General features: G+C 44.6%; 1 protein-coding gene across 1 annotated transcript in view; it reads left to right on the top strand.

Moving 5' to 3' along the window:
- The window catches only part of ark2ca (arkadia (RNF111) C-terminal like ring finger ubiquitin ligase 2Ca), a 36,106-nt gene extending 30,851 nt beyond the window's left edge, over nt 1-5,255 (top strand). Inside the window, exons 7-8 of the mRNA XM_078228010.1 lie at nt 741-847; nt 5,138-5,255. Coding sequence (XP_078084136.1) covers nt 741-847; nt 5,138-5,255 — 225 coding nt within the window. The remainder of the gene's footprint in view (nt 1-740; nt 848-5,137) is intronic.
- The last annotated feature ends 9,579 nt before the right edge of the window (nt 5,256-14,834 follow it).

Raw genomic sequence — 14,834 nt, 5'->3', positions numbered from 1 at the left:
GGGTAGATGCCAGTGTTGTAACTGTACTGGAAGAACTTGTCTAGAACAGCAAGTTCTGGAGCACTGGTCTTCAGTACTATTGCTGGAATGTTAACAGGACTCAGTAAAATGCCATCTGACTCACTCATGTCCTTTAGGGAAGGAAATTTTCCATCCTTACGTGCTCTGGCCTACATGCAACTCCAGATCCACACAACGTGTGTTCTTGGTTGAGAGTCCAGACATCCATTAGAGCCCTGAAACACCTGAGACCCAGGGGAAACATTGCTTGATTGACAGCTCTGGCTCTCTAATCTCTTCTACCATTTTGGAATGTTTATTTACACAAGATAAATGAGGTTTCAAATGCTTGCAGTTTCAGCTGAGGATATTTTATGGTGGATGGTCTGAACCGAGAATTTTCCCAACTCCCACTATCCACCTTGAGGATTTAAATCCAATCCAGAGGGTCCATTTGGACCACTTTCAGATACTTCAAGCGTTCAGTCGGTATCACTTGCACCTTCAATTTCTTAGCAATCCCACTTTATGAGTACGCAGTAGGTAGTGTTCCATGGTGGGGGGTTTTTCTACCTTTATAACCATCTCAGAATTGAATAGGGAGACAAAGATAAAAAGTGTGAAGTAGAAATGAATTTTAAAAATGGCAAAATATTGATCGCAGAATTCCAAAGTATTGAGGAATTAACTCCATTTTATCAATTAATTCCTGGCTTAATTAATTTCTTTGCTTTTTGCAGAGATTGCACAAGGACCTTAAAGAACCAAAAGAGGTTGAGGAGGATACAGACTTTGATGAGAAGTGTACAATCTGTCTATGTATGCTGGAGGAGGGCGAAGATGTCAGGTGAGTCAGAAAGAGGGAGGTTGCCATGTACTAGTGAGGCGATTGTAGTATTTTAAACAGCGATGGATACATTATCTTATAGCAATGCAGCTATGGTTAAAGGAAAACATTGAATCAGTGGATGTGTGTAACAATATTAATGCAGGTCTTGTGAAGAACATATGTTGCTGTATGGATAAAGGATCAATTTCAAACTGTTTCTGTTGGAAGCAGGGTTGATAATTAGAGGACAGAGATTTAAGATAGTTGGTAAAAGACCCCAAAGGGAGATAAGAATTGTTTTTAACCACATAGTTTGTTTGTATCAGATTCAGACTTGAGCTTGGTTCACAAGCACGACCCCTATCATTATAGCTCTACCCTTTTACCTCTCCCTCTGTGCAGTTGAGTAACCTGTGGTGTCAAGCACTTGGCTTTCACTGCTTCCCCCTGAGAAGTCATCATCCCCAACAACATCCAAAGCAGCATATCTGTTTGAGAGGGGTATGGCTCCAGGGGACTCCTGCGCTATCTGCCTACCTTTACTCTGCCTGGCAGTCACCCATTCCCTTTCTGCCTGTCCAGACATAGCCTGGGGTGTGACAACCTCTCTAAATGTGCTATCCACAAAAATCTCAGCCTCACAGATACTCCAGAGTAAATTCAGCCCAATTCCAAGAGAATTAGATTTAGGCAAACTGATGGGGTTAAAGGTTGGCGAGTCCCCTGGACCTGGTGGTTTGCATCCCAGGATCTTAAAGGAGGTAGCTAATGAGATTGTGGATGCATTTGTAGTCATTTTCCAAAAATCATTAGATTCTGAAACTATGCCAAAGGATTGGAAAACTATCAATGTGTTTTTTGTTCTTTGTTCTTTGTTCTATCAATGTGACATCCTTGTTCAAAAAGGGAAAGAGGCAAAATGCAGGGAACTACAGGCCAGTTAGTCTAACTTCAGTTTTTGGAAAAATGTTAGAATCGATTATAAATGAGAATAATAGCGCATTTGAAAAGTCATAATCTGATCAAGCAGAGTCAGCATGGTTTCATGAGGGGAAATCATGTCTGACAAATTTACGAGAGTCCTTTGAGGAGGTATCAGCCAGGGTAGATAGAGGAAAACCAGTCGATGTTGTATACAAAAATAGAAAATGTTGGAAAATCTCAGCAGATCTGACAGCATCTGTGGGGAGAAAATAGAGCCAACGTTTCGAGTCCAGATGAGCCTTCGTCAGAGCTGTTTGAGGTTTGTTTATTTGGAGTTTCAAAAGGCATTGGATAAGGTGCCACACAAAAGGCTACTATGCAAGATAGGAGCTCACGGTGTTGGCGGTAATATGTTTGCAAGGATAGAGGTTTGGTTAACTGACAGGAAGAAGTGAGTAGCGATAAGGGGGTCTTTCTCAGGTTGGAGGGCAGTAACCAGTGGAGTTCCACAGGGATCAATGCTGGGACCACAGCTCTTCATAATATATATTAATGATTCGGTGGAAGGGACAGAGAGTACTGTGGCCAGAATTGCGGATGCTAGAAAGCTGGGAGGGAAGGCAGGTTGTAAGGAGGATATAAATAGTTTACTGCGAGATATTGACAGGTTAAGTGAGTGGGCAGAAATCTGGCAAATGGAATTCAATGTGGGAAAATGTGAGATTGTTCATTTTGGAAGAAAGAATGAGAAGGTGGATTTAAATGGAAAGAGACTGCAGAAAGCTGGAGCACAAAGGGACTTGGGGGTCTCTGTTCATGAAACGCAGCAAGGTAGCATACAGGTGCGGAAGGTAATGGGACGGCAAACTGAATATAAAGCGAGGTTGGGTAGGCTGGGGTTGTTTTTCTCTAGAGCAGAGAAGACTGAGGGGCGACCTGATTGAGGTGTTCAAGATTATGAGCGGCATGGACAGGGTGGATAGGGAGCAGCTGTTCCCTTTAGTTGAAGGGTCAGTTACGAGGGGACACAAGTTAAAAGTGAGGGGTGGGAGGTTTAGGGGTGATGTGAGGAAAAACCTTTTAATTCAGAGCGTGGTGACGGTCTGGAATGCGCTGCCTGGGAGGGTAGTGGAGGCGGGACGCCTCACATCCTTTAAAAAGTACCTGGATGAGTACTTGGTACGCCATAACATTCAAGGCTGTGGGCCAAGTGCTGGCAAGTGGGGTTAGATGGGCAGGTCAGGACTATTCATGCGTAGGTGCAGACTCGATGGGCCGAAGGGCCTCTTCTGCACTGTAGTATTTTGTGATTCTGTGAATGCTGGCTTTTAATTCAAATGGGCTGGAGTATAGAAGTAAAGTGGTGATGCTGCAACTGTACAAAGTACGACTGAGGCCACATTCTTTGATTTGATTTATTATTGCCGCATGTATTAGTATACAGCAAGAAGTATTGTTTCTTATATATTATCATTGGAGACCGTACGGAGGAGGTTTACTAGGATGATTCTGGGTATGGAGGGGCTGCATATAAGGAAAGATAAAGCCGGTTGGATCTGCACTCCTTGGAGCTCAGAAAAATGAGAGGTGGTTTGATTGAAGCATTGATTCTTAGGGGGTTAGACAGGGTAAGTGTTGGGAGGATGTTTCCACTCATGGGAGAGTGTAGGACCAGAGGACATAAGTCGCAGAATAAGGGGTGCTCATTTACAATGGATTTGAGGAAGAAATCTTCCTCTGAGTGGTGAATCTTTGAAATTCTTTACTCAGGAAGCTGTGGGAGACAGAGCCCTTGAACATTTTCAAGGCTGAGATCGATAGGTTTTTAATCAGTCGGGGGATTGAGGGTTACGGAGAGAAGGCGGGAAAGTGGATTTGGTGAGTGTAAGATCAGCCATGATCTTATTAAATGGTGGAGTAGGCTCAAAGGGCTGAATGGTCTGCTCCTGTTCCTATTTTGTATGGTCTTATGGGTCTCCCCCAACCCCTCAATGTCCGACCTTCCACCTGACCTGACCCAACCCAACTCCTTCCTGACCTGACCCGACATTCCCCTCCCATATCGCCGCACCCCTCTCCCCCCACCGTCCAAACTAACCATTTTCCCTCCACTTACCTTCTACCTGGTCTGCCAATTTCACTGTCCAATGAAGAAAAGGGGCCGTGGCTTCCCGAGGTTCACTGGGGTTGCACTGCTGTGGGGTCTGCTGGGTCTCTTTCGCTGCAGGTCTCAAGCAGCTCCAGCCAGCGGAGCTTTGAATGAGGTTTTCCAGAGGGGGGTAAGTGCACTTTAAACTCTCGGAGTTCCAGCGGCCCATGGCTTTACACTGCCAGTAAGGAATTATGGCCCGGTGCTTTCCAGGGTGCTCTAAACCCAACTGTAAATCCAAAGCTAACTCCAACTGAAGCCTGTATTTGAGGCTGATGAAAGGCTGATAAATTGGAACTTGTTCCTGTGGGAAGGGGAAGGGTTTTGGGATTATCCAATAAAAGTTTCTAAATTTGTGAAGATTGATAACGTGATTCAGGAAAAAAAATTTACTAAAGAAAATTTCAACATTCACGCCACCAAATTTAAAAATGAAATCCAGAGTGAAAAGGAAGTGCAGGAAAATCCGGTCAGGAACTGCAAATGGAAGAAGACATAGGCAATAATTTTGAAAGATGGCGGCAAGGTAGCACAGTGGTTAGCACTGCTGCCTCACAGCGCCAGGGATCCAGGTTCAATTCCAGCCTCCGGTGACTATCTATGTGGAGTTTGATTTGATTTATTCTATTATTGTTCTCCCCATGTCTGCGTGGGTTTCCTCCGGGTGCTCTGGTTTCCTCCCACACTCCAACAATGTGCAGTTTAGGTTGACTGGCTATGCTAAATTGACCCTTAGTGTCAGGGGGATTAGTGGAGTGAATACGTGGAGTTACGGGGATAGGGGCTAGGTGGGATTGTTGTCGGTGCAGACTCGATGGGCTGAATGGCCTCCTTCTGCACTGTAAGGATTCTATTCTATGGTGAGTTAGAATAGGATCATGCAGTACAGGAGAAGTAATTTTGTCCATCATATTCATTCTGGCTCATTGAAAGACCGAGCCAATTTACTCCCACACCATTGCTCTTCCCTCACAGCTCTCCAATTTCTTTTCCATCATCAAGTGTCTATCCAATTCCCTTTTTAAAACTTGGGCATACTGAGGATTAAGGGTTTATCTGTGAAGATTTGACCAAAGTACTCCACTGTAAGTAATCATCCTCAGGAGGTGAAGAAATCCACAGAGACAAGTGGAGGATAGAAGCCAAACAATAAAAAGGATATTCGATGTGAATGTCACAGATTACAGATGGTGACATGTCAAGCAGCTAACGGTTTGTTTTGTGTCTCCTTTTAGGCGGCTCCCATGCATGCACCTGTTTCACCAAGTCTGTGTGGATCAATGGCTGGCTACCAGCAAGAAGTGTCCGATCTGCCGTGTAGACATTGAAGCACAGCTCTTACCGGACAGCTGATCGAGCAAACATTTGCCTTTATCCCGCAGTAACACTGGGTGGAATTCAGCCTTGTCACCACGCTTTTGCCTTTTGAATAATCTATTTATTGAAACTGCACAGTGTGAACCGAGCAGTGGTGGCCTTGTGTTAATGAGGGCTTTATTCACTTTAGAGTAGGGCAGGTTTGGCATAGCCATATGGAGCACTGGATCATGGGAGCTGGTTCTCTCAGGACAGTGAGATTTATCATTTGTATTAGAAGTTTTATTATAATCATTAATGAGCGAGTAAATTCCACATTGAACTATTCAAGAACTCTCACTGTCCACTTGCCAGTCTCCTGTTTATGATTTAGCACTGTCCATCAGAGACAGCCGAGGGTCGGCCATTTTGCTTCCCTTGCGATGACATCATGACATTCTGTACGATTGACGTCAGAAGCAGAAGTCTCCATTTTAACTTGCTTTTTGAGCACAAAACCTGAAGGTGGGTTTAAACTTCACAAACCTACAGAAGAAATGCTTTTTCCTCCTGAACAATGGATTATATGAAGGAATATTAGCTGACATTGCTAAAAAAGAGGCTGTTTAGGAATTGAATTGCGTGTTATACGAGTAGACACAAGTAACCATGCTGTGTGGCGCTAGACTAGCCGGTGCTAGATTTTTGCATCAAGGACAACAACAGGAGAGGGATAAATAATGTAGGATGCACGATTCGATGGATATTCTTTGGCTTACTTTGAGGCTGAAGAGAGAAAAGGGCAGCACAGACCTAAGCAGAATCCTTTCTCAGGAGATTAAAGGGGTTTATGTCGAGTCCACAATAAAACTGATTTGTGGGGGAGGATCATTGTCTGAATTTGCAGTTTGGTGATGCTGCAACGAAGTGCCTTGAGATGTTTTGCTATGTTAAAGGCGCTACGTAAAAGCAGGTCGTTGATGCTGTTGAATTGCCTTTTCTCATTGAGTACTGCCTTACGATGTTAATGATGTGGAACATCATAATCTCACAGCCACGGCAAGGAGCGCTGCATCACTCAAACAGGACAATGCAGGGTGAAGTACTTCAACTAGTTTTAGTGTATCCCTTTGCGATAGAACTTTGCCACAACTCAGTAGAAAGCTCTACTCATGACCTAATGTTTGCAGGTCATTTTCAGCTGGAGGTATTAGTGTCCGTCGAGATCATGTACTTTCTGCTCAGAATCACAACAGTGGAGCAGAGTCTGTATTTCTGTCCACTTTTAGTGAAAGGCTTTGAGTTGTAGTTGTATTTAAGTAAGTGTTCAGGACTGCTGCTTCTCCTCTGGGAAATAGCATTCTAGAATTCCATCAGGTCTTCCTTCAAGCTGCGAATCTGTGGCTTCAACCATCAGGAATCCACCTGATAGCACTGTGGCAATGATGCTAAAGTGGCAACGTTTAAAACGTCAGAACCTACGATCCAGATTGTGTAGTTGATCACATCGTATCTTATCATGGAGCCAATCTAAATCCAAAAATCCATCTCAGTAACCTGAAATTCTAGCTTACATCCTGAAATTTCTTGAAGTGCTCTCATGTAAGTGAGAAGGGATTTAGAAACATAGCCCGGAATTCTCCCATCTCGCCCGCCACTGGAATTTTAGCCATTGACGGTCGGGCGGGAATTTCCGGCTTTTAGACCAGCGCGGCAGGAGAATTCCATCCATAGAAACTAGAAGCAGGAGTAGTCCATTCGGCCCTTTGAGCCTGCTCCGTCATTCACTTTGATCATGGCTGATCATCAAATTCAATACCCTGATCCTGTCTTCCCCTCATAACCCTTGATCCCTTTAGCCCCAAGAGCTATATCTAATTTCTTCTTGAAATCACACAATGTTTTGGCCTCAGCCACATTCTGTGGTAGTGAATTCCATACACTCACCACCCTCTGGGTGAAGACATTTCTCCTCACCTCAGTTCTAAAAGGTTCACCCCTTATCTTCAAACTATGACCCCTAGTTCTGGACTCCCCCACCTTTGGGAACTTTCTTTCTGACTCTATCCTGTCTAATCAGCCAAGTTGAAGTCTGCTGCAATCTATTCGCTAACATTAGTTCCGAAGAGGCTTTTGCAGTCGATCTTCATGTCGAAATTTCTGCGCAGATCTGCACTTGTGTTCCTTGTACAGGAAAATCGACCCATTCTCAACTCGGGAAAACTGGGAAATGAGGAGAGTAAGGGAACAAAGAAACGAAAAACAAACATACAATGATTGAGACTGAGAGTGAGAATTCAAATGAGAGCAAAAGGCAGAGTCATGGGCAGTGAATAAGAGAGATCGAGAGAGGGTTGAGTGGCACAGAATGAACAAGATGTGACTTAGCTGTATTTCTCACTGACTTTGAACCTTCACAGATACATGGTTAACTGATCATAGATTTATAACTGGTTGCCTTCACTCCCCTGTCCCCCATTATGTGTATTACCTGGTGGGGAAAGTTCATTATTTAATTTGGCCTTACTAGGGATCTACATTGAACCAGGAATATGTCATCACAGTCATGTCATGGCTTATAACTTTCAGCTGAACAGAAATACCCGTACAGCCTGAATTCATTGCGGTCACGAACACAATTAAAACATTGGAGCTTAAAACAGGGTTATTTGTTACTTCATGGAGCAGGGAGGGAAAGAGAGCATAACAGCAAAATATTGTGGATGCTGGAATCTGAAACAAAAACAGAAAACGCTGGAAAATCTCAGCAGGTCTGTGGAGAGAGAATAGAGCTAATGTTTTGAGCCTGGATGAAGAGTCATCTAGATTTGAAAGGTGGGGCGGGAGTCCCCCCCCGAGGTCAATGGTCCGCCCTCCCCTCCGTCCACGATGATTCCTGTGGCAGTGGGGGATGGGAAAATTCTCTCCAGTATCTCTGTTCGCCCTCCACAGGGGAAGGAGAACATCTTGAGTCATTATCAACAGCAACAGTGATGTCTTAGCTTTGTATGAGCTGTGACTGTAGAGACCGTCACACTGAAGCCTCAAGACAAACACAACACATTCAAACAAGGATGGGAAATGCTGGAAATAATCAGTTTGTAAAGGGAAAATGCAGGTTAACAAACTTGGTCAAAACTTTCTTTAGAATTGAAAATGGCAGCATTTTCTGTTTTGATTTCAGATTCTTAATATTTAACATTAACCTTCCATCATTTCAAGCACTCGACAAGCAGCTCTTTACTTTCAGGCCTGACCCTTAGACCATAAGACCATAAGACATAGGAGCAGAATTAGGCCACTCGGCCCATCGAATCTGCGCCGCCATTCAATCATGGCTGATTTTTTTTCTCATCCCCATTCTCCTGCCTTTTCCCTTGACACTGGATCAAAATCTTCAATTGAAAGAAGCTGGATGAATCTCGCAGGAGATCTAACAATCTGACTGCCAGATAGTCCAACAAATTCTCTCTTTCTTATCAATTCATGTAGATTGGCTGGTGGCGGGGAGGGAGGTGGGTTTATTAGTAGGTGAAAGGTGATACGGGGTAGGGGGAGGATCCAAGCTTTTGTGATGTTTAGACCGATCACCCTGATTGCAAGATCTTGCAGATTTTTTGTGGGAATGTTAGAAGCCAATCCCGTAGGTTTGCTTGATGTCCGCTTGATGAGCTGGAGTAATCGTGTAGACTGAACAGTGATAACTTGTGGAGTGTATCACATCAGATGCTTTGCATACTTAACAATCATAATTTATTACTAATGGCAGCTATTGTAGGAGTGGATTTAATTTAAAACATTTTTATCATTGAATTATAATTTATTTATTTAGATATATCACTAAAATTATTAAAGAAAAACTAATTTATGTCAGTCTTGTGTTCTAGTTTGCTTTATCTAAAGTATTCCACAATTTGAGTGCTGTTCAAAAGGTGTTTTTTTGTACAATTAGCAATGACGTGAGTGGCTGTGGGGAGCTGTTAGGTTTCGAGTGATTATAGAGCAGGGAGCACTGCTGCTGAGTTAGTCAGTCCTAGCTGATCGCTAGTCAATGCTGTGGTCACCTAGCTCTTGTGAGGGTGACAAATGAATTTTTCCCAAGGACTCAGTTCCCTTTCACTATGCAGCGGCTTCCTGCTAGGAAGTGCATTGTTTGAGCTAAGGTAAGACTTAGGCCTTATCTTACCACCGTTCACACTGGTGGGATTTTCCCATCCCAGCGCAGTGGCCGGGGGTTTGGCTGGCCACCAAATTCTCCGACCTTGCTGCAGCGGGAGCGTGGCGTGGACGGCCGGTAAGATCGTTCACTCACACATTTGGTTAGCTGGCCGACACCCATACATGGGGAATATCAGTGGCGCCATCTTGGCTCAGTTGATGGCTCTCTTGCCATTAAGAAGGAAGCTTGCCAGGTTCAAGCTTTGCAGTGGCAGCAGGAGGGCTTTCAGCAGCGGGCAGTGTTACTTTAAAAAATTCCTCTCCGCAATTAGTGTAGTCACGAATCGGACACTGCGTGCTGTAAAGTAATGTGCCTGGACTCTCTCATGATGAGACCTGTATGGGATGAAAGAAATGTATGTGTATCTCAGTAATCGAATATATAAATATGATGTGAAGGCAAATGAATACAGAGTGGATTTGTTTAAGCACATGGGATGTGAAATCACTGATGCACTGTGGAGTATGTACCCCACTGTGGGGTTTGTACCCCATCCTTTTTATTGACTATGTCAGGTTGTGAATCCAGCTCAGACAGATTGGTAAACATCTCCTCTCTCCTGCGACTGGCTCAGTCAGAACTTTGAGAATGACTCAAACCTAGAGCCCATGTTCACCACTCAAAAGAGTGCCTGCAATGTAGCATTGATTTGAGAGAAAAATGGACAATCTCCTTCAGGAGATTGCTGAGGTGTGGGAGATGGGAATATTGTGTGACAATGAACGGGGCTGGATTTTCAAAGCTGGTCAGGGTCTGGATCGGATGTGGAATGGGGTGACGGTTCACCGCCACAATCCTAACCATTGTCTGTTTAACAAAAAAATACTGCCCTAACTTAGCACTATTCAGCACTATATATATATATTCTCACTAACAAGGGTGACAGGATGGCTGGGGGTTGGGGGGGGGGGGGGGTGGGGGCAGGGTAAGACTGGGCAGTAGAATAGATGGAAACTTATTCTGGAGCTGCTACACTTGACCTGGGAGGTAGTGATGCCAATAGCAAAAGCTTAAGGTGAAAGGTTTTCCACCATCTGGCAAGAACAACCGTCACTTTGACGGGGCCAAGGACTGTTCCCTTGCCACCAGGAACATGTTTAAGGGAAAGAAGCTGGTTCAGCATTGTTTACAATGATGGAGCTCCGTTAGGAAGCACAGACTGGTGCTGCGTGATGTATTTGTACTACAGTGGTCACAGGAGCACACTTCTCATGATGGGAATCCCAGTGAGTGAACGACAGTGCGAGCTACCCAATGCAATCCGTAGCCATTTCATGAAGTGCCTGTCACTGCCACTATTAGCTACTGTGTTAGTGTGTCTCCCTCTCCTCCAGTGTTTTGTGTCAGAACACTTGTAATCTATAGAATATTTTATAGAAATAAATATTTATTATGAATAATAAGGCACTAGTGCATCAAAAAGATGTGTTGAAATAGGGATTATTGCGTAAAGTTTTAGGGTCATTGCCTGTGAATTTTGTACTGTATTTATTACTAATAAAAATGGAATATATAGCTGATAGGGCTCTGCTATCTCATTTCATTCCTTCCCCTTTATCTTGTGCAAGGCAGGAGGAAAATTAGTTCTCACATGTGGTAAGGTCAGCTGGCAAACTCCCCTTGGTGACATTGACTACATCCAATGGATCAGGTAGTAGTTTAGTTTATTTAATTATATCACAAGTAGGCTTACATTAACACTGCAATGAAGTTACTGTGAAAATCCCCTAGTCACCACATTCCGGCGCCTGTTTGGGTACACTGAGGGAGAATTTAGCATGGCCAATGCACCTAACCAGCACGTCTTTCAGACCGTGAGAGGAAACTGGAATACACAGAGGAAACCCACACAGACACGGGGAGAACGTGCAGACTCTGCAGCTGGGAATTGAACCTGGGTCCTTGGTGCTGTGAGGCAGCAGTGCTAACCACTGTGCCACCGTGCTGCCCTCGGAGGTCTTATTGTGCACTGGATAATGTACTTCCCTCTAAACCCGAAGCTGCAGGTTTGAGTCCCACCTTGGGACTTGATGGCCACGGGAAGTGTGCTTGTGGTGTAGACAGGCAGTTCTGAGTGTCAACCGCTAAGTCCTTACAATATACCAGGTGGTCAGAGTGGGAGAGCTTCCTGGTCAGCCAGGACCGTGCAATAGTTGCAATGCGACAGCCTCCCCACGTTAAAAGACTTAATGCTCTTGCTCCCAAAAAGCCTTTTCCTCATAGTCCGTCAAATGTTCCCATTTCAGATAATGATTCAAATCCCTTCTGAATGCTTTGATCGAATCTGCTTCCACCACACTCTCGGCCCGCGCAATCCAGATCCTAACCATTTACTGTGTAGAAAGATTTTCTTCACATCGTCATTGCTTCTTTTGCCAATCACCTTAAATCTGTGCCCTCTGGTTCTCAATCCTTCCACCAAATACACATCAGCGGAAAGCAATTGGCCAGGTTTAAAAAGACTGCAAGCCGAATGGTAACTAGATCCTGCACCACCGTCACTTAACAATTTATATGTTATTCCTGGGACTTTAAGTTGCTTGTGTTTTGAACGGGAAGTGCAGCTTTAAACTTTCAGCATAAAGTTTTTTAAAATCAGTGTCACAAGCAGGCTTACATTGACGCTGCAATAAAGTTACTGTGAAAATCCCCTAGTCGCCACACTCCTGCATCTGTTCGGGTACACTGAGGGAGAACTTAATATGGCCAATGCACCTAACGCAATGCGCCCAAAGCACGTCTTTTGGACTGTGGGAGGAAACCGGAGCATCCGGTGGAAATCCATGCAGACACGGAGAGAACGTGCAGACTCTGCCTAGACAGTGACCTAAGCCGGGAGCAGTGCTAACCACTGTGCCACCGTGCCACACATGGTGACTATTGTCAGATTGGTTCTATTGGTAAAACTCTCACTCCTGGTTAGTCATTTAGGCTGTCACTAGCACAGTAAGGACATAAGAACATGAGAAATAGGAGCAGGAGTAGGCCATCTAGCCCCTCGAGCCTGCCCCGCCATTCAATAGGATCATGGCTGATCTGAAGTGGATCAGTTCCACTTACCCGCCTGATCCCCATAACCCCTAATTCCCTTACCAATCAGGAATCCATCTATCCGTGATTTAAACATATTCAACGAGGTAGCCTCCACCACTTCAGTGGGCAGAGAATTCCAGAAATTCACCACCCTCTGAGAGAAGAAGTTCCTCCTCAACTCTGTCCTAAACTGACCCCCCTTTATTTTGGGGCTGTGCCCTCTAGTTCTAGCTTCCTTTCTAAGTGGAAAGAATCTCTCCACCTCTACCCTATCCAGCCCCTTCATTATCTTATAGGTCTCTATAAGATCCCCCCTCAGCCTTCTAAATTCCAACGAGTACAAACCCAATCTGCTCAGTCTCTCCTCATAATCAACACCCCTCATCTCTGGTATCAACCTGGTGAACCTTCTCTGCACTCCCTCCAAGGCCAATATATCCTTCCGCAAATAAGGGGATCAATACTGCACACAGTATTCCAGCTGCGGCCTCACCAATGCCCTGTACAGATGCAGCAAGGCATCTCTGCTTTTATATTCTATCCCCCTTGCGATATAGGCCAACATCCCATTTGCCTTCTTGGTCACCTGTTGCACCTGCAGACTGAGTTTTTGCGTCTCATGCACAAGGACCCCCAGGTCCCTTTGCACAGTAGCATGTTGTAATTTTTTTCCATTTAGATAATAATCCAATTTGCTATTATTTCCTCCAAAGTGAATAACCTCGCATTTGTCAACGTTATACTCCATCTGCCAGATCCTCGCCCACTCACTCAGCCTGTCCAAATCTCTCTGCAGACCTTCTACGCCCTCCACACGATTCACTTTTCCACTTATCTTTGCGTCGTCTGCAAACTTTGTTACCCTACACTCAGTCCCCTCCTCCAGATCGTCTATATAAATGGTAAATAGTTGAGGCCCCAGTACTGATCCCTGCGGCACGCCACTAGTTACCATCTGCCAACCAGAAAAGCACCCATTTATTCCGACTCTCTGCTTCCTGTCGGATAGCCAATCCCCAATCCACGCTAACACCCTACCCCCAACTCCGTGTGACCCAATCTTCTTCAGCAACCTTTTGTGAGGCACCTTATCAAACGCCTTTTGGAAATCCAAAAACACCGCATCCACCGGTTCCCCTCCGTCAACCGCACTAGTCACATCTTCATAAAAATCCAACAAGTTCGTCAAGCACGACTTTCTCCTCATGAATCCCCTCATGAATCCATGCTGCGTCTGCTTAATCGAACCATTCTTATCCAGATGGCCTGCTATTTCATCTTTAATGATGGATTCCAGCATTTTTGTTAAGCTAACCGGCCTTTTGTCTATTTCCTTTTTTAAACAGTACTGAGAGGATGCTACGATTTGGAGTTGGTGTACCGTAGATCGTAAATGGAGGCCACTTTCTCTAGTTTAATTGGATGTGGAAATCCTGTGATGTTACTTCAGGGAGAGCAGATGTCCCATTCAACATTTCAACCCCAACAAAACAAGAAAATAAAACCCTAATGCAAAGCAAAATACTGCAGATGCTGGGAAATCTGAAATAAAAACAGAAAATCTGAAATAAAAACAGGTCAGGCAGCAGCTGTGGAGAGAGAAACAGAGTTGATACTTCAAGTCAATGACCATTCGTCAGGACAGGCCATCGATCTGAAATACTCTGTTCCTCCCTCCACAGATGTTGCCAGTACTGCTGCGTATTTCCAGCACTTCCTGTTTTCATCCCAAAACAGCTGAACTGGTCACTCATTTCATTGCTCTTTGTGGTAAATTGGTGAATAATGTTTGCCTGCATAACCACTGAGTTATAAATTAACAATATTGTCTAAACCTTTTTGGATTAAAGTTTTTTTTTGCAGAACTTTTCCTCTGGCAACTGAATAAATGAGGTATGCAGAGGACAGAATATATCTAGTCAATCTTTTGGGCTACAACTATTAAACTAAATCTAATTAACTAAGAGACAAATTAAAAGGGGCAGCTCCCAAAAGTAGGGGAACCGCCCGAAACAAAAAACAAAGAGGAAAGGAAACTTAAAACATCAAATTAAAATGTGATTAAAGGGGTCGATAATACACCCCAGCCCCTGTGGTGCCCAGCGAGCACGGAAGGCCGCCACAGTGCCCCCGGACACCGCATACTCCTTCTCTAGGGATACCCGGCCGCCAATCTAGTCTCGGTAGAGGGGCAGTCAGTCGGGTCAGACTACCCCATCAGTCGCCCACTGCCTGGACCTGTTGATGGCAAGTTTTGCCAGGCCTAGGAGCAGGTTCGCGAGGAGGTCCTCTGCCTTTCCCGCCCCTCTCCACACCCAGTGTCCGTAGATCAGGAGCGTGGGGCTGAAGTGCAAACAAAACATCAATAAAAGGTTTTTGAGAAA

This window comes from Mustelus asterias, chromosome 1 (genome assembly GCF_964213995.1).
Source record: "Mustelus asterias chromosome 1, sMusAst1.hap1.1, whole genome shotgun sequence".
NCBI lineage: Eukaryota > Metazoa > Chordata > Chondrichthyes > Carcharhiniformes > Triakidae > Mustelus > Mustelus asterias.
This window is presented reverse-complemented; position numbering and strand designations above follow the sequence as displayed.